Genomic DNA, 25,325 nt, shown 5'->3' on the forward strand with positions numbered 1-25,325 from the left:
TGGCAGAATGAAGGATATGTAGCTAGAATTACTTGTTTGACTTAGCTTAACTAAGCAAAGACTGAGTGGGAATGTGGTATCTACAGGGCAATTAGAGTAAGAAGAACAAGAAGGGTAAAAAAAGGTTTTTAATGTAAAGAATTAAATCAGCAGGAGCTAGCCTTGGATATGTTCTTTGGAACAAGGAGTTCTAAAGAAACTGGGGGTTGTGGAAGCTAAACAGTCTACTCTGGTGTGCAACTTTTCAGAGAGGACTGCTTTAGTGCAGGTGACCAGGAGGTGGCAACTGTGATATCAGGTTGGGGTCAAAGGCTGAATTGAGCCCATCTTGGCTTGTCAGCACTTAAGAGTGTGAGCAATGATAACAATTCTGTCAAAGTAAGGAGAGGCAAAGATTTGCTGATGTCTTAATTATAGACTTACATAAAACTGAACCCAAACCTGTGTGGGTTTTGTATCTGGGTTTCTTAAATACTTTTGGTATTCATTTTTTTGAGCAGAATTTTAGAACAAAAGAAGACTCAGCATAGAAAATTTAGTCATTTTGTAATAATTCCACTTGCTAGAAGTTAGGACTCCTGAAATGTGTAATCAGAACGGATATTTTGTATATTCTGATTTATACCCTGCTTGTCTTAAAATATATTTTACTAACAAGTGTATGAAAATGGCTTACCATATAGAAGCTTTCATCAGAAGCATTCTGGCCTTCACTTACTCCAAACCTCTATATTTATAGAACGGCTTGATAGAATAAAATGTCTGCCTCATTCAGACAAGCAGTGCAAATTTGCATTGGATTTAGGGTAGAATTAATTTACTTAAACTCTGTTTAAATTGATAAATGCTTAAATTCCCATGCTGAAAGAAGTGCAGGGAATTTGAGCCAATTCCTGTTGAAGGTGATGCACATTTGGAACAGTTCAAACATATTTGAGCGAACTGTAGCATTTAAATTCATCCTGTGACTTTTGTGTCAATGCAACAAACTCTGAGCTCTCAAGGTTTCTTCCTCAGCTAACGTAGTATTACCTGATTTTTCAGATCAGAAACAATATCAGACACTATTTTGTTGAATCTCCTGCTGTTAAACTATGTTATGATATTGTAACATGGATGGCAACTCAAGCAGCAATAAGTTACACAGTCGTGCCATTTGTACTGCTCTCTGTAAAACCCTCTTTCACCTTTTACAGGTAAGCACATTCTACCTGTTTCCTTTTCTTTAACTTACAATAGAAGTACTTGCAGTGGCAGATGATTTCTGAAGCTATTTTAGAGATATAATTATAGATTTGTAGCTGAGCAAACTGTATTTCTGTTCTAGTGCTTGAACATAGTGTGTCTTGTGTACGAAAGAGCGTTCACATTTTCCTGTCATAACAGACTTATTTTTCAGGAGGCAGGGGAAAAAACCTAACCAAAACCAAAAGCAGACAATACCTTTGACATTACTGTATGCCGTTGAACTATTTTATAGCGAGGCTAGATACTGACTTCCCAGAAATAACTTGTGAAAAAAGTTGAAAGCAGACTTCTGTTCACTTTACCCCTTGTTACAGTACTAAATAGTGTGAGGGAAGACTTAATTTCTGATTTTCCCCTTATTTTACTTTTTGTAAAGGAAATATTAATGTTTTCATATCTTGCATGCAAAGTATTCTGTAAGAGTGGTCAGAATTTTATTGATATATTTTTTCTGTTTGTTTTTTTAGCTCCTGCTATTTCTGTCTTCATATTGCCAGCATCTTGGTGTTGTTGGTATTTCCATTGAAAAGAACTCAAAAAGGAAGTAAAAAGCATGAAAATGTCCAGCCCGTGTGGTCCAGAAAACTAGAAGAAGAAAGTCTTTTGCAAAAGAACAGTTATTCCACAACAAATAATAGTTTCAGTCAGAAACAAGAAATAACCTGCAGATATCAAGCATTAAAACAGTGATTGAGGAAATACTATGATGAATATATTTTGTATGTTTTCAGAAACCCATTTTTAGCACCTTTTAAAGGGGTTTGTATTTGTTTGCAAAGATATTTAGTAAGAAAAGGATGCATTACCTAGGAAAATCACATACAATAGCAAGACTGGAAACAAAACAAATTAACCCCTCCCATGCCATGTCCCTGTGGGTCACGCCTTATATGAAGATATTACCATTATTTCAATGGGCACTCAGGACTTGCAACGTATGTCCATAGGGTCATATGTGTGCCCTTTGCTGAATGTACGTTGTGTATCCCAAGGCACTGATGGGGTGGAACAAAATTGTGTCAATCTAGGATTAACAAATGGAAATTCATTTTTCCAACGGAATGACTTGCCTTAAACCCTCTATTTACTGAAATATTGTTTCTAGTGGGTATTTCAAGTTTGATTTTATGTGGAAAGTGTTTCAAATATATAACACTATGTGCTATAAAGAAGGTAAAAGTAGGAAATGCAAAGTCACTAGAAGACTTTGGAATCTTTCAAAGGGAATTGCAATAAGCATCTCAGTATTTGGAGGGTTTTCTTAAAGTATCTCAAACTATTAGAGTACATCACAGAACTGTAAACATTGATGCCAAATTATAGTTAGGTTTCTTTGATAAAGAGTATAATTACTCTGAATGGATTAAAATGGCCCTTCTGAATGGATTAAAAACACCTCAAGATTTACCTTTTCCAGGGATTGCTAGTTCTAATGTAGGTTTCTTTTACTTTAAAGTACCTAAACCCAATAAAACACTGCCAAGTGGGCTTTGCAGCCAGAGGGGGAAAGGCAGCCACAAGGCACAGAAGACAATGTGCAAGCAGTGGGATTTCAATGAAAGTGCAGTTTTGCCCTTAAATACCAGAAATACTTGTTCTAGAATAGAACTGTTTTACAAAAAGTGATTTTTAATACTTAAAGTTATTTTGAATTTTCAGGCATCAGTTAGTTGATGATGCTTTCAGTATAAAATAGCAAAATTAACCTTGAAGCTCCAGCACATAGGTAGTCAAACATGAAATGACTATTATAACCAATTTCTGTATGCTTGATAATTGATGAACCTTTATCCAAAGAAGTGTGTGAATTTGAGGAAAAGCTTTTTCTTTGAATTAGAATTTTAGATGCAAATTTCATGTCATATTTCTGGGTAACATAATGAAAGAAAATCCTTCAGAATATCTAACTGTCTGAATTATGGAAGTGTGTCAAGGAAACGGTGCAGTGGTTGTATCTATTCCCGACCATTTATTGTGATGATGGTCAGTGCTAGAGTACTACTGTTAAAGGGCTATATTTTAATTGCATATATTCTGTATTTTCGTATAATTTTTTTAAGTAAACACAAACTGTTTATCCATGTGGGGTTTATTTTTAATTTTAGACCAGATACAAAGTAATACCAGAGAAAAATAATGCAGCTGGTAGATTAATAACTAACAAATGATTGAGGAAATTTTGTCATAATATTTTGAAACTTTTAAGTTTTCATCAAATATTTAGCACCAGTTGAATGAGTATTCTTACTACCAGAAGTACAATGATGGTCCTCAGCTTTGGGGATATTGCCATGCAAAAATCATCACAGAACTCCCTAAAGAACCAGACCCTAAGTTAGGTCAGAGTTGTTTCCTTGCTGACATAACTCTGTGTCTGGCCCTTGGCTCCTTGCATAAAACTACAGGAGGAGGAGAACATAACTTCCCATATATGTAGGTTAGCACTAATTAATCTACTCAGAAAGGGGGAACTGAATATGAAATGAGTGGATGAGTCTGTTTAGATGAGCAGGGATGTTCATTGTTTCCGTGCCAGCTGTATTATCTTTAAGATAAAGTAATCTGACTTCTAAATCCTTCCTTTGATTGCCCAGGTAGACTTCCCCTTACATGAGGTTGTGGTTGTCATGTGCCTCTTTGACACCGCATTATGGTTTTCTTCTTGCTAATAAGTAAGGGCATGCTAGTTTGTTTGATCATCCTTGTTAAATACAGAATCAGGAAAGACATTTTTTTGCTTTCTGTACTTGAAGGGATATTTACATAAAAGAAAAAATGAGATTTGCACATTTCTGGGTGGGTAAGTAGAAATATGGTTGATTCTTTCAGCATTTGTTACTCTTGAATATAAATTCATCTTATTGGTGCAGTCTCCAAATCTATTCAAACAAACACTTTTGGATGCCAGTGTAATGTGCTGTTTTCCTATTTATGTTCTGGTACTCTTGTTTTACTGTTTTGGCATGCATGCCCGTGTGTGCTATGGAGACTTCCTAATTCTTCTTAATGAAATATGGAAACAGTTGTCAGGGCTCCCAGAAAATAAGGAGGTTTAGGGTAGTGCAGACTGGTACTTCAGTGTGAATGAATTCAGAGGTACAGTTTTGTTCAGAACTTTTGTATATAGGGAAATTAAAACAACTAAGAAAATACATTCATGCTTTCATTGGGCACAAGTGGCAAAATACAGGTTTCAAAATTGGACATGACTTTTTTCATTATTTGAACTCATTAAGTAATTGAAAAACAAGAAAATTATGACAATTAATTCTGCACAGAATTTAAGTATAATGTCCTAGAATTTACCCTTTAAATGCTATTGTTAAATATAAAAGGACTTTGAACAAAAATCTGCTCTTCACGCAAATGAATTCTCTTGGGGACTATGGAAAGAAGTGTTTTGTTTTAATGGCAGCACTCTGATTTTAGTAAAACTGGGGTTTTGATGTTTCTTTCCCTCTGCTTTACTCGTTTTCTGCCTTGCTATCGCACCGGATCCTTTTTATCCATTCGATCGGAAAGTCAAGAGCAGCCAGCCCCAATGCTTTAGACAGTTTTTAGGTTTTACACACATCATTTGATAATAGTGAATTTGAAAGGATGGTAGTGATTACTATTCGTCTTCCTGAGGAAAAACTGTAGAAAGTATATTTCCTATAAATGTTTTGGACATGAAGGAAACATGGTTTTAAGTATTCTTTCACTTATTAACTAATGTATATCCAAAAGGTAAAAGTGTTTCCTGTATTGCAGATCAGCACACTATGAAAAGTAAATACAACATATCATTCATAATTTTATGGTGCTTTGCAGATATATGCCTATTGTGAACAGTTCATTCAGGCACTTAATGAGTTAATGTTAGTTAGTAAATGTAGTCACCCTGATAGTAACTATTTGCTTGCTTAACTTTTTTTAACTTTTATGATTCTGTGCTAATGAGAGAGATTTATATTACATATTTAAATAATACATTCAGTGGTGCCCACTACTGTTGTAATCAAAAAGGCTTTGTTAGCTTTGCAGTTACAGATATGTCCTTCTTTTTCAGGAAACTTATTCTTCCCTGGCCATCCCTTAAGGTGACATGTAGACAAGATTTCAATAATTGGTGACATTTGAAAATGTATTACATCTAAAAATATTGGTATGCATTTCAATATGCTCTTGATTACAAATCACACTATAGTGAGAAGACCATGAAGAGACCTTAGTATATTCCCTACTCTACACTGACATATGGTGTAAGATTTACCAATGTAGTATATTACTTATTAGAAGAATTTTACACTTAAAGGACTTTTTCTGTTTCCCCAAGGGGAATAAGTAATATTAATATAAATGCTAGGCTTGTATGACAGGATGCACACTAGGTAGTTTTGCCTCTTTCGATGGCAGTGATTTGGATGGTGGTAAAATGTCCTCTGATGCAGAGGAGATGTTTGAGATCATCACCTCCTGTCTAATTCATATCAAAAGTAATTGTGACAAAATCTAGATTTTTTTCTCTCAGAAGCTTTGCAAACAAATTGTTGACAATTTGTTTAAATTCATGGTCAAATGTGTCTTCACGTTTGCATTCAAATGTGTAACTGTTGCTTATATGTAAACTTTCACATGTTCAACTTTATAAGTTGGCCTTGAAAGATAAAGAAATTTAAAAGCACAAGTTACTGTAATTTAGGCTTTCATTTCCCTTATCTTTAAGTCTTTCACTTTGTAATTTGCATTGAGTTCTGAAATCAGGCTTGAGAATTTAACTTTCATTGAAAATTTTGAAATAACACCATCTATGTTGAAAAGTGATCAGTGTTAGAAAAACAGATGAAAATAAATTTAAGGATTTTAATATGATGCAGACTCTATGTATAAAAAAATACACATTAGTTCTGTGCTGATTCATCACAGCATTTCACTACACAATTAACTTTTATTTATTTAGATCCAATAATACTCTGAACTGCACTTGGTGTATTTTTTAAATTTTCCTGATTAAAAATCAATTGACAATAAGTACTTTAATAAGTATTTAAATGCGATTCTGAATAAGTAAGCAGACACTAGTCAATTGAGCCTACTCTCATAAGATTACCAGATCTGTCTGCATCTCAGCTAGTTTGCACTGTCGGTCTTCATCTTCTTCACAGCCACGGTGGAAAAGGATGGCAGTGGAGAAGTCTCTAGTCAGAGCGTGTCCCATCTGTGGCTGGAAGGGTTTGTCACACAGTTCCTGCAGGGAGCTAACCCTGTGTGCAGAGCTTGACAGAGGTTCTACTTGCTTGTGACCCAGGCTGCAGCTGCTCTCTGCTACATCTGGCTGGATTTTTGACATGTTTGCTGTCTTAACCTAGGCATTTTGCAAACACCATGAAATCCAGGCATCCACAAAGTCACCCTGCAAAGTTACAACTACAAATATTGCAACACTTGCTTATTATGGTCAAAACTAAATGAAAAAAAGATTTCTTATACACTTGTTTCAGAATGGGCTTTTTGTAGGTTTTTTACAAAATCTAACCATCAAATGTATCAATTTTTGTCACATCAAATATTTAAAACATAATTTTGCTCAGTTTAAGTATACAAATGTGCAAAAGTAAATTCTGCCACTTTATCATCATTTGTGCATTAGCTGTGTGTCCAGTGACTTAGACCTGGTCTTGGTTTTAGATGATCTTAGGTTTTCTGAACCCATGTACATATCCATATAAACATTGTGTAAACTTTGAATTGACAAACTGTCATTACATATAATAAGAATAAAAACACTTAAAACAGCTTATGTCAGTATTCAGATGAGGCTGGTGTTGAGCCCTCCAGTTGTACATTACAGCTGAAGGCTGTGGGGGCTCTATTCTCAGAGTACTTGAGCTTCCTGCTTTCTAAAGTGAAAACAGAATCTGTTGGTTACACTTTAAGTGGCAAGTAAAGGCTTCTTTCACAGTGTTGCAAAACCAACTTTTATAGGTTATTCTGCTGCAGGCTATGATGGAAAACTTGACTTCAGACTGAGATCTGAGGTAGGGCCACTTCTGGAGGAAGGTTTTTGTATTACTAGTGACTCAATCCAGCACCTTATTGAAACAAACCTCTTGGCAAAAGAGACCTCTGCACAATCTTCTTCCTTCCTTTTGTTCTCTAAGGAAGGAGTACCCCAGGCTGGATTTTCATTTAGGTTTCACTACAATATGTCATATGAATAGATAGCTGTGGTCCATGCTCTAGCCAGATTAGACTTGAAAATTGGGACAATGTAACCTGAAACAAAAAAATAGAGAAACAGGGTGCCTACAGACTGGTAATCAGAAAAGTGCAACACCACGTGTTAAAGGTGCAACAATTATCACAATAAGTTAAGGAGTATTTGCCTATGCATCTTTTGCCTTTCTCTGTTTTTCAGTTCTCTTTACATCTCTTCTTTGTACCTTCTTTTGTCCAGTGGTGTTGACTATTTCTATGAAGAATCTGCTGATGTGTCTTACTGTGACAAAGGTGTCAAAATGCTACAATAGCAATTGGGTAGTTACTCTTAAATCCCAGACCTCAGATGTGTTCTAGATCAGTTAGAAGAGAACGTTCAAAATGTATTGGATGAAAAATACTTTAAGATGGGTAATATAGCATTATTCAAAGATGTTGTAATAAGTTATTCAATTTAAGAATTTTAAATATGGAACTTTATTCTTTCCTGCCTTGGTTACACATTCAAGGGAATAGTTTTACCTCAATGCAGAAGTAGTTATGCCTCCAACCACCCATATGTTAAGGTGAGAGAACACCCTAAAAGTGGATAGCTACAGTATTCCTAAATTTGCCTTTCCTGGTTCAGATTATAATACATTGTCAGTGAATTTCATTTTTATTATTCCAAAATATATATTTTTAAAAAAGTGTTATTTTTCAACAGATCCATAAACTAAGTGTTGGTGTATGGTAAAATTAAAATACCACTGTTAGTTACACTGTGATTGTGATATTTTAATAATTACTTATTTCTAATTTGTCTCAGCAGTGCTGCAGAAACAGCATGCTGTTATGTTTTAAAGGTGTTTTTAACTTGCCTATAAATGTTCTTTTCTAATTTGTGTCTTTAAATCTGATTAAACTGTAGTTTAAAAAAAGTGAACTTGTTTTTCTAAATTCTTTGGTGTCTGTCTTTAATGAGTGCTAAAGAACAAAATTATTTTAATGCAGTTTCTCCTTTTAGATTGCAAAATATACATTGCATGCATTTACACTGTTATTTTGAATGTTCAACTTCAAAATCGCTTTTATTTAATTTGTTTTCTAGAGCTTATATACAAGTATATGTATATAATTATTTTTCAGTAGAGCTGGTAGACAGTATTTCAAGCCTAGCCTCTTGTTACTTGGGAAAGGTGCTTAAGCAGTTTAAATCCTCCATCTCAGAGCATATTCCTGCCCGATGAGTGCTACTTCTGAATATGGCAACTGGGTTATTTTTAGCTTGAGAAATGGAAACCTCATAACTGAGAAATCAAATTCAGTGCTTTGAGGAAGCTGCTGCTTTAATTGGCGGTTCCAAAGAAGCAGGGCTAAGTGTGCACCATACGTGCACATTTTTTTTCTCTTTGAAACTTGACTACCAGGACTCTGCTAAGGCAGTTTCTGTTGGCTGGTGACAGTATGTCAGAGCCGGCTGAGAATCCTGGACCTGCAGGTTTTTAGCATGTGAGCTGAGGTTATTAGAGAAAAGAAGGGATGTGCCACTACTAAAGAGGGGCTGTTTCCATCATTTCCTGTCTCACACTGCATCATTTTCTCTCTTCTTTGATCTGGTATTAATTCCACTTCAGTACAAACTTTGTAAAGATGGTGTAACTTTTTGAAGACATCTTCATACAGATCTCTTTCTGCCAGGGATCCAGCCCTAGAGGAATATTGAAATGTGTGGTGTTCTCTTGAAAGGCCTTGCTGTAGCAATAGCATTTTTGAGCCTTGTGTGTTTAGAATTCTCTTTCAGCAATCTGTATCACAGGAGATAAAAATACTTGCCATTCCAACAGAAAGGACTACAGATGCAATTTTAGGAGCTCTGGTAAATATTGTCATTTTAACCAGAAGTTAGGCTGCAATGGAAATTGCCTTCTCAAATATGCATTCACAACCGAGTCAGTCATGAGTATGAAGTGTCCTCATGAACTAAACATTGCTGCATTTAGTGAAAAACTCATTTGAAGAGATTGAAATGAAACACAGCTTTCTGCTACTAAGTGTTGCAAATTGTTAAGGTACTGCACAGAAAAAGTCATAATTAAGAGCATCCTGGAGCCAGCAGATACTTTCCTGTGCCTATAATTAACTTAGTTCCATCTGAGTAACTTCCTGATAACATGCAGGATGTTTCAGCATAGAATACAGAAGTAGTTCTAGGGGGAGATATCTTCAGCCTATTTACTAGGTGAGAGTTGGAGATCTGTCCGGTTTGGCAGCACATCTTATAGCTCTTCTTAAGATGGTCATATATAGTAGCAAAGGAGTTATTTCTCCATGGGGGCTGCACATGATCTTTCCAAACGGAATAAACCACAACTGCACTGTGCCTATGTGAATTAGTCACTGGTGGGAAAGTGTTATTCCTAATCTAAGCATAGGGTACAAGCTAGAAGAGCACAAGGATATCAGGAGCTGGATCCATCTGTAACAAAAGTGAGTGATAGTGAAGGACCATACAGAAAACTGTCTTTTCTGCCTCCATGTTCATGGTGTTTGTACAGTTCCTTTTTATGCAGGAGGGAAGGAGCTACTGGTTTTGCCTGAAATTTGTAGCTGCATGGTGAGAACACAGCTAACACCTGATGGGTGGGAACACTATGATATGGGAATAAGGATTTGGACAATGGGAGATCATGAAGTGAGATACTAATATACATTTTTGTATAAAGTATGAAAAAAAGAGTAATATCCTGAAAGTGTTTCAAAATCTATAAACCTTAAGAGGTTAACACAGGCAGTCTTATCAGACTGTGGTTTCTCTTAGGTACATAAGATTATATGGGTGCCTGAAGCATTGGGACCACTCTTCCTTGAGTAGTGGCCCTTTATGCATATGTTCAGGTGGCACAGAGAGCATTTTTCAGCCCCACATTAGCTGCAGGGACTCATCCTCCATTTGTCCACATTTTGTTTCTGCAAATAGGTGTTAAAGAAGAAGAATGTGCTTTATGTACTTAATTTTTCCCGGTTTTTCAGCTGAAACAGTGTTTTGGTGTAAGATTAAGTGGATTTAGCTTTTGAATTTCACAGCTTGTGCCTTTGCTTTGTATTAACAACTTCAGAGCATGTAAGGAAGCTGTATATTTTATCCGGGTGTGAAGACTTTCTTAAGTTCATTGGAGAATTCATGCTTAAGAGTGAGCAAAGCACTTGCTGCATGGTTTCTGGTTTGTAAGTATTTGGGGTGTACAGGAAGCCCTGTCAGATGTTTCTTTAAGAAGCAGACAGTCATGGCTCTTTACCGAGATTGAAAATCTCAGTGTTGTAAAGAATTATACCTATGCTTTGACCCTTGAAACTCGGTAACCTCAGAAATAAGCAGTAATGTGGGGGCTATGTTCCTTTCCCTGGCTGGTTTGCTGCCATCCTGGGTTTAAGCAAGGGTCCGTGGTTTCCTGGGGAGATGTTATTGCTGTAGTCATCAGAGATCATCTCTCATGCAGTTGTCTAAATGAATTAAACGCATCCATGATCATGGATTCAGACTGAAATGCTGAAGATGGAAATGACATTTTACAGTCACTGGGTGCATTTTATCATCACTGAAAGCACTGATGGAAGAACTGAAGAAAATGTTGGGAATGGTATCAGGCAGCTGCAGCCATGCACACCCTGGCCTGGGCTGAGAGGGGAATTTTCAAAATACCCATAAAGCTGCTCAGATATCTGGGCTGTGAGGGAGTCTGAGAGAAGCTGGTGGATTTCAAGGTATGTGGTAGTTCTGCAAAATGTGCAATATAATATAAAATTATTTTAAATTGGGATGTACTTTGATATTTGGTCTTTATATACTTTCAAGTCCAATCAGCAAGAAAGGAGACTTAACCAGTAGAACAGATAGCAGCTAGCATCCCTTAGTCAGGACATCCTGGAACTAACAAGCTCTAAGGATGCAGTAAATCAAGATGTTGATGTATATCTATGCATATGCTGCCAACTTAGCAAAAGACTCAAGGTCCATGTATCCTTATAGTTGGTCTATCTTCATTATTATACCAAAAATTACTCCTACAGGTCAAAAAGACCCTGCCCAGGTGAAGACCCTTCCCCTGAGCATGCACAGAAGTCAGCTGGGGTTATGTAACTTGTATGCAGATTACAACTAAGCCATAATGGAGGGGCTGCACTTGGAAGGTTATTGACACAGCTTCTGTGTATAAACCATAGAAACATAGAAATATTCTGAGTTGGAAGGGACTCATCAAGTCCAACTCCTGGCCCTGCAAAGGACAACCCCAAGAGTCACACCATGGGCCTGAGAGCATTGTCCAAACGCTTCCTGAATTCTGTCAGCCTGGCTGCTGACAACTTCCCTGGACAGCCTGTTCCAGTGCCCAACCACCCTCTGAGGGAAGAAACGTTTTCTAATATTCAATCTCAACCTCCCCTGACTCAGCTTCATGCTGTTCCCTCTGGTCCTGTCACTGGTCACCAGAGTGAAGAGTTTAGTGCCTGCCCCCCCTCTTTCCCACAGGACGAACTTGTAACTGCAATGAGGTCTCCTCTCCCTCTCTTCTCCAGGCTGAACAAGCCAGGTGACCTCAGCCACTCCTGGTATTTCCTCGGCTCAAGGCCCTTCACAATCTTCGTTTCCCTCCTTTGGACGCTCTTTTAACAGCTTATCTTTCTTTTATTGTGGTGCCCAAAAGTGCCGGCAGGGCTCGAGGTGAAGTCCCTTTCGGCGGCGCTGCTTTCCAGCCTCCCGTTCCCCAGTCTGTCCGTACATCTGGCAGCAGTTATTCACTACCCTTTTCCCCCTTATTTTCTATCAGAAAGCAGCGGGGGGGGGGGGTGGGGGATGACTGCTGGAGGCTCTCAGGAAGGTGCCACCCTCTGGGCTGCCCAGCGCTGCTCTCCGACTCAGCCACGCCCGCTCCGCTCCGGGCCGGGCCGGGCCGGCGGTGCCGCGGGGCTGCCGGGCAGGGCGGTTCCTGTGCCCGCTGTTACCGCCGCCCGCGGCGATGGGCGCGGCCGGAGCCGCCCCCGCGCGTCACGGCCCGGGCGGGCGGAGTGCAGCGGTGGAAGATGGCGGGCGCCGCCGGGCCGAGCTGAGCCGCGCTTTGGGCCGCCGCCTCCCTCCGTGTCAGACTCCGGCTGGGCCCGGGCAGCCGCCGTAGGGGCAGAGTGCCCCCGGCCGTGGGGTGAGTAGCGGCGGGAAGGCGGGGGGCGCGGGCCGGGAAGGGAAGGGAAGGGCAGGGGAAGGGCACGGGGCTGTGGGGGAGGCGGCGCTCCCGCTGCCAAACAAAGGGCGCCGCGGGGCCGCTCCCGGCGGGGGCCTGGAGGAGCGCTGGGCTCGGGCGATTCGTGGCCGCCGTGGCTTGCGGTCCCGGTACACTCACGCCCCGGTCCCCTCTGTGCCGGGCCGCGGGTCGGGAGCAGCGGCGCGCCCGCTCCGCTCTGTCTCGGAGCTCCTACGGCGGCGTGTGCGGGGCGGACCGGGCTCGGTGTGCGGGTGTCGGGGACAGCGCACCGTGGGTAAAGCGTTCCGCGGGTGCCGCGGGCATGGCCGGGAGTTCCTGTCACCCTTGTCCCGGGGGTGGAGGAGCCTCTTGTACCGTGTTTCTCTCCTGTCGACTCGGAAAGGTAGATAAGGGTTCGACCCGTCAGGAAAGTTTTTGGCATCTAATTTCTGAGGTAAAGAGTAACAGAACGGTTGAGGTTGGGAGGGATCTCCCCAGGTCATCGGGTCTAACCCTTCTCCTCGAGTAGGGACAACAGGAGTGGATCACGCAGGACTGTGCCCAGAGGTTGTTCGTCTGTCTCCGGGGACGGAGAATCTGCAACCTTTCTGGGCAATCTGTGCCAGTGCTGGGTCACTCTCACAGTAACAAATGCAGAGAAGGGCAGCGAAGCTGGTGAAAGGTCTGAAGTACAAGTCCTATGAGGAGCGGGCGAGGGAGTGCTGGGGGTGGTCAGCCTGGAAAAAAAAGGAGGCTCAGGAGTGGCCTTATCATTCTACAACTGCCTGAAAGGAGGTTGTAGCCAAGTGGGGATCAGGCTCTTCTCCTAGGTAACAAGCGATAGCACAAGAGGATGTAGCCTCAGGCTGTGCCGGGGGAGGTTTAGGTTGGTATTAGGAAGAATTTCTTCACAGAAGGAGTTAGACAATGGAATGGACTGCCCAGGGAGGTGCTGAAATCACTGACCCTGGAGGTGTTTAAGGAAAGACCACTTTGTTGACATCGTGTTGTTTGATCATAGGTTGGACTGAATGATCTCTCAGAGATCTTTTCCAGCTTAATTGATTCTGTGTTTCAGTTTCTGCCCATTGCTTCAGGTCCTGCCACAGGACATCACTGAAAGAGTAGCAAAATGTCTTAAAGGTAGTAGGGCTTTGCCACTTCTCATATATGCTTAAAAATTGGTTGGAAAAGCGATTTCCTCTCTCTAATTTTTGGTAAAGGATTAATGGGAGGAACAATACAGTAATATGTCTTTTGCTGGAAAAGTGTTTGAATCATTGCCTGATTAATTATCTGACACTCCTTCCCCCATCAAATAGTAAAGAAATGGAAAGAAAAACGGAAGATCTTTTTCTGAGATCAGAACATGTAAGAAAACCCGTCCTTTTGTCTACTGGTTAGGCATCTATTCTTTGTTCTGCCACAGTGTTTATTTAAAATAAATTGGTTATTAGGAAATTAAAATCTGCTTGAAATTCTGTGTGACAACAGCTTACGAAATGGTGCCATATTAGTTTAAAGTTCTACATCACATCATTCACTTTTTTCTTAAGTGGAAACACTCTAAAAGTTAGATTTTTGTCATATAACTTGTGTCTATGACTAACAAACCCTTGATTTTATCATACAGAGAAACGTGTTTGCCATATGAGACTGTGTAAGATGACATTGCAGACTTTCTTGTGCTTTTGTGTATTTTATACAGGTTTTGACAATTGATTTGTGTTGGTTGGTGTAATTTAAAAAAACCTCTTAATATTGGTAACTGTTTGCTTCTGTTTGTATTTGTTTCTGTTTGCTTTCTTTTATTTGATGTATTTAAAACCTGAAACAGTGATCTGTAGGACTGAGCATCTTGTATTTTGTTTTGGAATTGAACTTTGTCTTAGAATTCAGATGTTCTTAGCAATATGTTACTGTTCATTGACCATATTTAAATTTTGTCTTAAAGGAGGACGGATTTCTCTGATAAGTATAAATTCTGTTATCAGATACTTCACACTTTAACTCATTTTTTAACCAGGGTAGAACATAGGCATGTCTGATAGTTGCTATCAGCTGACAGCCAGCCCTGTATTTTAAATAGGGATTTACATCTTTCGAGTCTTTTGTATGTAATCTCCAGTTTCTTTCATTTTATTAAAACAAACAAAAAATCCGTCACTACAATATTTGGAAATGGCTGTTGCCTTTTGTGCATAAGGTAGAAAAGAAGGACTTGTGTATCTCCAATTTCCCCTACTTCTTACTGTGTGCAGTTATAATGGTTACAATAGAGACCTCCTTTTGTGCAAAGTTTTTTTTAGTTTTATTGGTTTTGGGTTTCAAAATAAGAATGTCTGTGTGTCTAGCTGTAGTAGTTCACTTTTTGTGTCTTTTGATACTTTGGAGTTACACTATTTTGTTCTTTGTGATAAGGTAACAAAAAGTAAGGTAATTAAAAAAAATACTTCTCACCTGGATAACAGAAATGTGGTTGAGAGAAGTAGAATAAATGTTCCCAGATAAATAAGGAAAAGCAGAAATGCAGCATAAGGTCTTTAGTCACACTGGAATTTCAGACACTGGAGAAGAGGTGTGGGTGTAGACTACTTACGGAAACTTAGATTTGTTGTTTCTCTCTGACTCTGAATACCATAAATTAATATTTTTAGAGGCTCATTTCAGCTGTTCTCAAAATTTGTTCTTTAAACAAAATGCTGGTTGACTCAGTCCCAACAGAAAGAATATTTTAAAATATTTGCCACTTAATGTGATGCCTGACTTGTGATCTCTTTGTGTTTAGGAAGGGATTATTACAATGAGGTGTTGTAAAGGCTGGGCAATGCTTGTTTTAGCAGCATTCTGTGTGGTGTGAGAAAAGGTGATGTTTCAGCATGTTTTTCATTTCTTTATGCCATCATAAAGCATGAAAACGTGAGAATATGAAACTGACTTGTAGGTTTTTGTAATAAATTTAATGTGTACAATTCTTGTGTTTCACATTTTTTAATTCTAATTTGAAAAGATGGCGTTTGCAGTTCTTAAGGGTGAAATGCTCTGCATTTACACATTTGAGTTGTACGTGCTCAGATTTCAGCAGCACAGTAATTATTTCCTTTTACAGTTAGCTGAAAGATCTGCCACAGTGGTGCATGTTGGGAAGATAGCCTTTGTGTCTGGAAAAGGAAGGAAGCATTAAAAAGTAGGCAACAGTTTTTTCATAGTATGATGAAAAGTATGAATTTAATGTCATTACTATCTTGACTTTCTTTTTTTTGTTTTCAATAGATATTCTCAGTAATGCTAGTGTTGTTGACCAGTTTTGATCCTTATTCAAAAAAGATCACTGTTTGCACAATAAAAAAAATGGGGAAGAGCTATGTAAAAAATATGATAGTTTGAAAATTTAGTGAGTAATAATATTTGTTATATAGTTAGGAACTGATAAGAGGTTCTGAGAATACATAAAACACCTGCAGATTTGAGTTATCAGGACCTCTGCTGTCAATATTGGTGCTGTTGAGAGAAATCATGTTTTTTTAAATTGACAAATTTTTGCCGTCTTTCCTAAACAGTGATAACATTTGTCTGCATCAGCTCAGGATGTGAGAGTCTTACAAAAACAGGTTAATCCCTGTGCAAACATTGCCTTCACCTGAGCATTTGTGCACTTTATAACTTTTCATGGTTCTTGGTGTGTTGTTAGTTTTATAAAATACCAGGATTTGCTGCCCAAGGGCATTGTGAGATTTCCAAGCTTGAAAGTTTGGATTATGAATGAAGAGCAGGTTTGTGCACTGGAAATTGGCTCACTTAGGTGGGAGAGAAAAATAATAGCATTAATCCTTATTGGAAAGGGGATTGGTTTCCAAGCACAATCCTGGTTTGAACTGAAATTTTTGTTACAGATTGTGAAAATACTTCTGCTGTGTCAAAGAAAAAGTAAATGTGTTAATTGAGCAATTAAGGACCATTTATGTATAGGATGTTCTGGAATTATACTGGTTTTGCACTATATTTATGTAATTTAACAGGGATTAAGTTCTCATCTTTTAATTTGGTCAAGGGTAAGACATAGAGTTTTCTTTTTATTCCTGGGTTGTTTGAAAACTGAATATGTATTTCAGGAGCATTTTTCATCAGAGAGACCAGAATAGAATTACTTAGAATGGAATTACAGCTAGAGACTGTTCCTCAGAATCTGGGTTCAGTTTTTATCATTATTTAAAAGAAATCTGAAGCATGGGAGGAAATCACACTTCAGTGACCAGCACCCATATGGACTTGGAGTACAGTGCCTAATTTTCATAACATAATAACATATATTTTGTTTAATAAAAAGGTAGACTGTGGCTGTGTTCAAGTGATGTTGACTTGCTGTCATGAGTGAAAGTCTAATGAACAGACCCATTCAGGCTTGTTTCGGGCATGTTTTTTGTTCTTGGTGGGGAAAAAATAAAGCAAAGTTTCCAAAAATCTTAATACCACCCATTTTTTATTTACCTTTGTTTCTGGAGTGGTGGGGAGTGTTTTGTTTGTTTGATGGTTGTTGTTGTCCCTAGACTGTGCCTTCCCAAAGCCCTCCAGTGATGTTAATCTTTTGGATGCTCTAAGAAGCTTGCCTGAAAAAGGGCAAATAAAAGCATGAGGATATAAAATGCATAATTATAATATTTGATTTTGTGATTCCTGTTTTTATAAAATAGACTGTTATTAATTCCAAGAAAGGTATATTATGTGACAGTGAAGCATAGGGGATAAGACATACTAATATTCTTGGAGATGGCTCACTGGTACAAATTTTTTATCATTTTATAAAAGTAATATTAACATGGAGTTTCTAAACATATCGCTAGACATGTTCATTGGCATTGGGTGCTTTGCTGTTAGTCAGAGGTTTAAGGATTCAGCTCTGCATGAAGGCAGAAGCTGCACTGTTGCCAACTGGAATTTCTGAAGCAGTATGCTTATCTACAGTGCAGCAGGGCTGCCTCTGCCCTCTGTCTGCTCACAGGGATCATCAAGGGAAGAATCTTACTTTGAGCAAAAAGCAATTTTGAGTACTTTCTTTCTTTTCACACTAGCTGAGAATTAATTGGTGAAATTTTGATGGCAACTGCAGAGTATAATTCATTTGGTGAGACATTTTTAGTCATGTTTTGGGGATGTTCTTAATGCAGTTTTCAATTTAATATTTGGTATGGAAAGTAGCATGGGTATTGAAGGTACAGCTACAGGAGAGAAGCTGGGAGACTGCACAGGAAAAGCAGAAAATGCCTGTGGTGGCAATGGAGCTAGCAGCAAATCACATTTCATGGATTTCTGTTGTCATATATAAAAACTAATGGGAGGAATACAGGTGCGTGTGAATATCTAATGTCATTTTAGGTGACTGAGAATATCTGAGACACCTGCATAGGGCTGTAAGATGCTGCTGTTGGCTGTAAGGGAGGTGGGCTGTTCTGGACCGGTAGCTGGATGCCAGGCAAGATGCTAACTTTCCTGGTATTTTTGTGTCTGAAATGGCAGTAGGAGCCTGTGTATCCACCCTGAGTCAGTAAAATCTCTGTTTCTTTTCAAACCTTTCATTTTTTTGTGTGGTTTAGTGTTTTTTTTGAGTTTGCAACCTCTTAGTTGGCTCTTCCTCCTACTGAAGAAAATGAAGACAGATATATAACACCACTGTTGTGCTGCTCACCCCCTTCGATGGTAATTTAACTGTACGGTAAATGTGACGAACCTTTTGTTTTCTTAGTTTATTTATAGCTTTCTTGTGGGACGGACTGGCAGCAGTGCCTACGAAAACTGCTTCTGGGCTTTACAGGTTGAATCTAGATTTTTTTTTTTACTGGTTTTAGATGAAAGTTTTAAACAATGTCTGTAGTTTCTTTTGTCACTAGACATTCATGTGCACCTGAATTGTATTTGCACATACCCAGAGCTGCTGTCATCTTAACTGAGGTGTTAGCTGGCACTTTTTTTGAACAAGGCATTTCTGTATGTGGGTCACGTGGTGGCTGCAGTGCTGTAGGTGAGCTCAGGCTGTATCTAATAAACTGTGACAGTGCTGTGTATGACTATATATACTCACCTGGTAAAGGAGAAAGGATGGTGTTACACTGTTACCGACTATGTCAGCAATTGAAAGTGGAACTGGATAATTTTATTTAAATTTCTAAATCTAAACTAACTTCTCTGTGCTAAGCATGGTGAAGTTCCTGCTGTCTTCCTCTCATCTCTTTTTGTTCCACTTGAGTTGGAAGTGCAGAAAAATTCCCTGGCTGCTTTGATTTGAGAACAAAAGTAAGAACATTTGCCTGGGAAAGCCACTAGTCTTTGGCTTCTCCCTGGGAGAGAATAGCCTAAGCAGTAGGCTTTAGCTGATACTAAACTGGAGGTTTTCCTCTGCTGTTACAAGAGAAAGCCAGAGAGCATGATCATGTCAGCCACTGGTGAGGAGAAAGGTGTGTAGGGGTGGTGGAGTCTTGTATTTAACCCCATGACCTGTTCTGCATCTAGTGAAACTAAATTTAGGTGCAGTGAGTGACTCCACTTCTGTTGCTGTGTATGTATAAATTTGGCACTGTAATACTACTGGTGCTCCGAACTTACTGGGCACAACTTTTTAGGAAGTCTGAAATGGTTGTTAGTGGTCTGCCTTAAGAAAGAAAAACCTTTGCTGTCTTGCATATTAAAGGTTAAAAACATAATCAGTTAACAGAAGCCATGTTAAGTTTGACTAGCAAGTAACAATGTGCCATCACATGCAGGCATGTCTGCATAAAGTTGGTGATAACTGATTTAGTAAATGGCGTTTCTCAGAGTTCCATATGGCTGCTATTTAGATAGAATCACTGTATTTTGTAATGCTGATTAGTCTCAATGCTCTGCTTATGCACATAAAGGATAAGGGTTATATTGTAAATAGTAGATATAAAGTATGTAACATATACAGATATTCCTGAGATGCTGTATATACAGAAACTACTATGCATTCCATTCAGAATATTTATTTAGACAACACATAACAGCTAAAAGAATTCCAGTAATTTTCTAAGAACTAGAAAGAGTTAAGACTTTTCATGGGAATGTAGTGCATTTTAATGCCCGTCTCCACAGTGTTTTGTTGAGGAGAATGGCAGGTATTTGTACCCAACCAATAATTTATTAGCATATACAATTTATGCTTTCTAATGTCATACCTGTTACTTATGCTTTGCTGGTTTTTTTTCCTTTCCTGAAATACAGGTAAGCTTTGTTATCTAGAGGCATTTTAAATACTGTGTGAAGATGGCAAGTCTGATGAGTCAGAGTCTGTTGACCTACGTAGAAGAAGGAAATGTTCCTGCTCTGAAAGCGCTTCTAGAGAAATGCAGGGATGTCGATGAGAGAAATGAGGTAAGATGATTTTTGAAAAGGTCAGTTTCACATTGCAGCTTGTTAGTTACAGAATGAATAATTAGTGAGATCACACTGGTTATTTAATATACAAATTTCAGTTTTGTTTTTAAGTGATTGCTTATCTTTGCATAACCTGAACACTGTATTCGGTCTCTGTCAGCACCTCAAGCATCTTTCATAGTATTTGCTTTCTAGAATGTTCTTCTGAGCTGGAAAATGCAGCTCCATCCTTACTTTGTAAATGGAGTTTATACCTAAGAATTGGTTCTTAGTTCACAGATGCAACTGCATGTGCCCTGTTTGTTTTGGGGTGAGACCTGGTATGATGATGATCCCTGCCTCACATCCTGGTTTTCAGTCAAGATACTTTGTTATACAGTCCAAATAAGAGCATATATTGCAACTTACATCAGCATGTGCTCATCTAGATGAAAAAATATGTATCTACAGGTTACCAGGAGTACACGGAAGTATTGATACACAGTAGGGAGTTTATATGAGAATTATTCAGAATCTGTTATTTTGATCAGTTTTTCAAATCTGCATAAGATGGAAAGAATATTTTTTTGGAAAGAAGTCCAATGGCGTATATTACTCAAACTCAAAAAGCATCATGCAAATGTGAAAACAATGTACAGAATTCAGCCTTACTGTAGTTATCAGATCTGGTTTCAATTAAGACAGCTTTCTTTCCTTGTTGGCACATTCGTTCCATGCTTTGTATGCACATACACGGAGGTATTTGAGATGGGAGAATTTTTAAGTTTCAGAGCATACACATTAACCTCACCACCTGGCATGTAGCATATGTGAGAAGGGGAATATCTGTTTCCTCTGCTGGCAATTCCTTTCAACAACATGGCCGAAATCAGAGTTCATGTTGATTTTATCAAGTGTCACTGCCTTCACCTTCTTTTCTAGAGTTTTCTTCACTTATTGGTGGGACTAAATGTAGTCTTGGGTTTCATTAACTGCCTTTGCAGAGATCATTTCCCTGATACCTATTGTTTTCAGTCTTCTGATCTGTTGCATTGGAGAAAGTCATTTCTGCAGACAGACGTGTGTGGTTTACATCAGTTTTAAACCCCTTACAGGGACAGTCCATATGTATAATGATAGGAATTTTGTTTAAATGCTAGCTCTTCCTTGAAATTCAGTGGCTTTGAGTGCAATTCACTTTCCAGTTTTGGACCTGCCAAGTCATCTTTTCTTCTTGGGTAAAAAGAAAATACCAAAAGGAGAGTGCCTTTGGAGATCTAAAAAGATTGCTGGCAAGCCAAGGTTTGCTAATGCCAGGACCTCCCAGGCTGCAGTGACTTGTCCAATGGTAGGATCACCCACATTGTTTCCAATCATTTTTATCGTGACTGTGGCCAGTTGCCAGAAAAGCTGGGATGTCCCAGTCAGTTTGTGTATGGATGGTTTTGTTCATTAACACCATCAGTTTCAGTTAAGGAGGGGAGGGCTCAGCCTCTCTGCCTTTTCCCTGCTCATCATTCTGTTTGTGTGATTTCTTCTTTCTCATACCAGACACATGAATTAACAGCTAATGATAGATTCTTGCCTTGGGTGATAGACTTTGATCCTAACAGCCTCCGCTTTCCCTTGATGTTGCTTTCTTTCTGCTCTTGGTACTGAAGGAGCTTCTGCATGTTCAATTCTGAATCTTCTGTTCTCTCACAGACTGCAAGAGTGCTAATCTGTAAGGTGACACCACTAATTGATTTCCCTATAAAGATACAGATGTGCTCCTTTATAATTTGGTTATTCCAATACTTAGACTGAGTTGTGATGTACATATAAACAGTACTTGATGTGCGTGTGAGAAATATGGGTATTTAGTTGTTGTGGAGTGTCTAGACTCTTTCGCAACTTTTGAGAACTAATCTGGATAGCACAGATGTGGTAATTATCTTTTGTTTCTGTGTTGGTGAAATCTTTGTGATGGCTGCTAAAACATTATAACATTCTACTTACATTTGAGAGTCTTCTAACAAAAAGGGAAGGATGTTTTCAGGACCCTTGTAGAAAATTTTACATCTGTCTCAGAAAACCAAAGCCAGTCTGCAGCTGTCTGGCACTTCTAACAGGAGGGAATAATTTTACCATCCACAGCCTCTTCTTTCCCAGACATACTTTTATTTGGATTGTATTATCCTTTTGTGTTATCCGCTTGTGGAAGACACTCAGACTGATAGCAATAGTAACTGTTTGAAGGAGGTGAGAAGAATGGTCAGGCTAAAATAGGGGGTTTTGTGTGTATTGGTAAAGCACTGCTTGGAAGGCATCCCTGGAGATTATCTAGCCCTGTGTCCTGGGGTGAGTTGGTTGGAGCCAGCTGGAATTGCCTGTGTCTGGCGCAGGGCAGTCCCAGCTTCTCTTCACAAAGATTCAGTGCAGTTTCCTCTGGGTATCACAACGAGACACCTGTACTCAGTACGGTAGGTTCCTGTGTGCCCAGCCTGTCAGTGTCCCTGTGGATGGCAGCACAAGCATCTGGTGCATCAGCCTCCAACTTAGTCCAGGCTGCAAAGGTGCTGCGGGCGCACTCTGTCCCCTTGCCCCAGTCCTTAATGAAGGGCTTAAATAAGATCCCAGTATCGATTCCCTGCACTAGTGACTGGCCTCCAGCTGGACTTTGTACTGCTGATCCCAATGCTCTGAGCCCAGCACTGCAGCCAGTTTCAGTCCACCTCTCTGTCCGTTTGTCTAGCCTGTACTTCATTAGTGTCTGTGGTTGTTGTGGGAGACAGTGTTGAAATCCTTACTGGATATGGCGTAAACAACGTCTCAGCTCTTCATCCACTGACCGGTGGTGTCATCACAGAAGGCAGAGTGGTCAGTCATGATTTCTGAAATCACTTGGCATGTGTATCCCCAACTTATTAGCTTGCATATCTTAAAGAGCAAAAGTTATGACTGTTTCCTCCTTCAAAGAGAGCTGTTCTTTTCTAAAAAGTAGTGGTTTATTTTCTCTTGATTTTTTGAGCATTTTAATTAATTTTTTAATGACGAGACCTAAAAATTGCTTCTTGTTAATACAAAATATACTTTAGGATCTAAAAGCAACAGTGTCCTTTTGAATGTATACAATGCACAGTTATAACAACATAAACTTACATGAGAGCATAATTTTTCTTTGTGAAAAATTATATTATAGATGTAATTAGATGGGCAACAGCTGATGGGCCAAAAAGTGTTTTTGAAAGAATCCATGCATTTCTCTAATTTTGTGTGTGTAAAGAGCAGAAAGAGTCATCAAGTATTGTTATTAATTGTAGTATTAATTGTGTCAGTTATGAAGATTAGTGATACTACTGTATTGTGATTCTGCATTCATTTTTATTCTTTCCAGGGTAATTGCTGGTATATAGCTCCTAACATGTAGCTTTTGCATTATTTAGAGACTAGATAATCTGAGTTTTCTGGATGGTAGAGAGAAAAAACAGAAGCCAGGTCAGGAAAAATTCTTTTAATTTATTAAACTTGTTGTAATTAATAAATTTACTGTAAAATTTAGCAAGTTTTACTTTTCATCATGCAGAGCAATTGTATCTCAGAAATTTGCTGACACGAAAGTAGTCTGATGGAAGGGTGACAGATTCTAACTGACTTCTATAACACTTCTGAAGGCAAATAAACCAGGTTTTCTGTCTTTCATCTTCCCTAAGATGAGACCGTCTGCTAAGAGTCTATGTTGCAGAGGACAGGAGTGATGTCTGTATTTCTTATGCTGTCAGATGAAAGTGGGTTGTAGAAACTGACTATTTTTTCCAAGGCTTTAGCAGCTGTTCCTCTGAATCAGTGTGCATGTTTTAATGGCCATTGTGGTTCCTAGGGTAGACTTCTTTCTTTATTATTTTTTTAAATGTGACTGAGTTGCTCCAAGTTGTAAAGATGTAACTCGTATTGGAGATGTGTTCAGCAAGCAAATCATTCAGAAAGGTAGCTATTTAATAATGTAACTTTTTTCTTTTCATAGCCCTTTTTAATGTCTGAAATGTTTGGGGTTTTTTGTGTTTGTTTTGTAATCTCCTGTGGGACAGGGTTTTATACCATGTTCTCCATTTTTATTGCAAGAATGCTGTGTGGTTTAAACAGCAGTCTTAATTACAACTTCTCACTGGCAGTTAAAAATGGAAACAACATTGCCCTGTAGGTTCTGGGTTTTTATTGTGTGGGTATGTGTGTCATTTTTATCACTTCCCAATGCATCTATTTTCCTGTCACTTGGATTTCAGAATGGCCAGACTCCACTTATGTTGGCTGCTGAGCAAGGCAATTTAGAAATTGTCCAGGAGCTTCTCAAGAAGGGAGCTAATTGCAACTTGGAAGATGCAGTAAGTATTAGTTCTTTATGTGGTGGTATGTAACAGTGGAGGAGCAAGAAATTACAAGGGGCAGGCAAAGAAAGGGAATTTAGGTTAGTGTTGAGCTCAGGAGGGAAAAAAGCAGGTGGGAAATGATGACATGTAAGAGAAATTTTATTCAAAATTGCTTAGCTTTTTTATTTCTCTGGATCCTCATGAGGAGTAGGGATATCCTTCAGACATTTAAAACATCTTGATCTCTGCTGAATCTTGCTGCTGTTTCTTCTGGGAAATTAGGATAGAGAAATACAGCATCAAAGATGAAGTCCAAGTGGTTTTGCTCATCTTGGTGTTGTTGAGGTATGTCAGTGGGTTGAATTTTTGTTCATTTGTTTGGGGTTTTTTCATTTGGTTTTGGTGTTTTTCCAGTAAATACATAGGGAGAATTTAGGTTAAAGGTTTATTTCAGGTGAAAGCCAGAACAGTGGCAGAGAGGCGTTTCAAATTTATGAATTGTCTTCATGCCTCAGCAAAAGAGGTTGACTCCTGATGAAAGATGCCCAAAACAAGTGAATGGGACAGAGATATTGTTAGAAAGTTTTGAAAGGTCTGTATATTCCAGTGAAGAGTGATAAACAGGAAAAGGATATTGCTTGGGTTTGGGTTTTTTTTAACTTCTGCACTTAGTTTAAGTGTAGCAGTATGGACATTCAGGAAAGGTCTGCTATGGAATCTGTCACCTAAAAAAACCAAAGCAACAAAACCCAACCAAGTCTCTATTGTTTTGAGACATTTTATTATAATTGCTATAAATGCCACAGTTTCTATATTTCTAGGAAGGATAGCTACCTTATAAACTGTTGCTATATTTTATAAGTGTGTGGCATATAAAAAATCAGCCCACACTTGGATGTGCTTTGAGCAGTGGGGGGAAAATAAGCATAATGCAAGGGAAAATATATCT

General features: G+C 38.8%; 2 protein-coding genes across 7 annotated transcripts in view; both read left to right on the top strand.

Moving 5' to 3' along the window:
- The window catches only part of MBOAT2 (membrane bound O-acyltransferase domain containing 2), a 94,689-nt gene extending 86,315 nt beyond the window's left edge, over positions 1-8,374 (top strand). For all 3 annotated transcript variants that reach the window (XM_048297220.1, XM_048297222.1, XM_048297221.1), the window contains 2 exons: positions 1,045-1,196; positions 1,716-8,374. In XM_048297220.1, the coding sequence (XP_048153177.1) occupies positions 1,045-1,196; positions 1,716-1,938 (375 nt within the window). In that variant the 3' untranslated portion in view covers positions 1,939-8,374. The remainder of the gene's footprint in view (positions 1-1,044; positions 1,197-1,715) is intronic.
- Positions 8,375-12,478: 4,104 nt separating this feature from the next.
- Positions 12,479-25,325, top strand: part of KIDINS220 (kinase D interacting substrate 220) — a 77,862-nt gene continuing 65,015 nt past the window's right edge. For 3 of the 4 annotated variants that reach the window (XM_048296151.1, XM_048296153.1, XM_048296154.1), the window contains exons 1-3: positions 12,479-12,626; positions 19,899-20,048; positions 24,293-24,391. In XM_048296151.1, the coding sequence (XP_048152108.1) occupies positions 19,941-20,048; positions 24,293-24,391 (207 nt within the window). In that variant the 5' untranslated portion in view covers positions 12,479-12,626; positions 19,899-19,940. Of the gene's footprint in view, positions 12,627-15,774; positions 15,853-19,898; positions 20,049-24,292; positions 24,392-25,325 lie in introns of all 4 variants that reach the window. The other variant, XM_048296152.1, reaches the window with a different exon arrangement.

Source organism: Corvus hawaiiensis, chromosome 3 (genome assembly GCF_020740725.1).
Source record: "Corvus hawaiiensis isolate bCorHaw1 chromosome 3, bCorHaw1.pri.cur, whole genome shotgun sequence".
NCBI classification, from domain to species: Eukaryota; Metazoa; Chordata; class Aves; order Passeriformes; family Corvidae; genus Corvus; species Corvus hawaiiensis.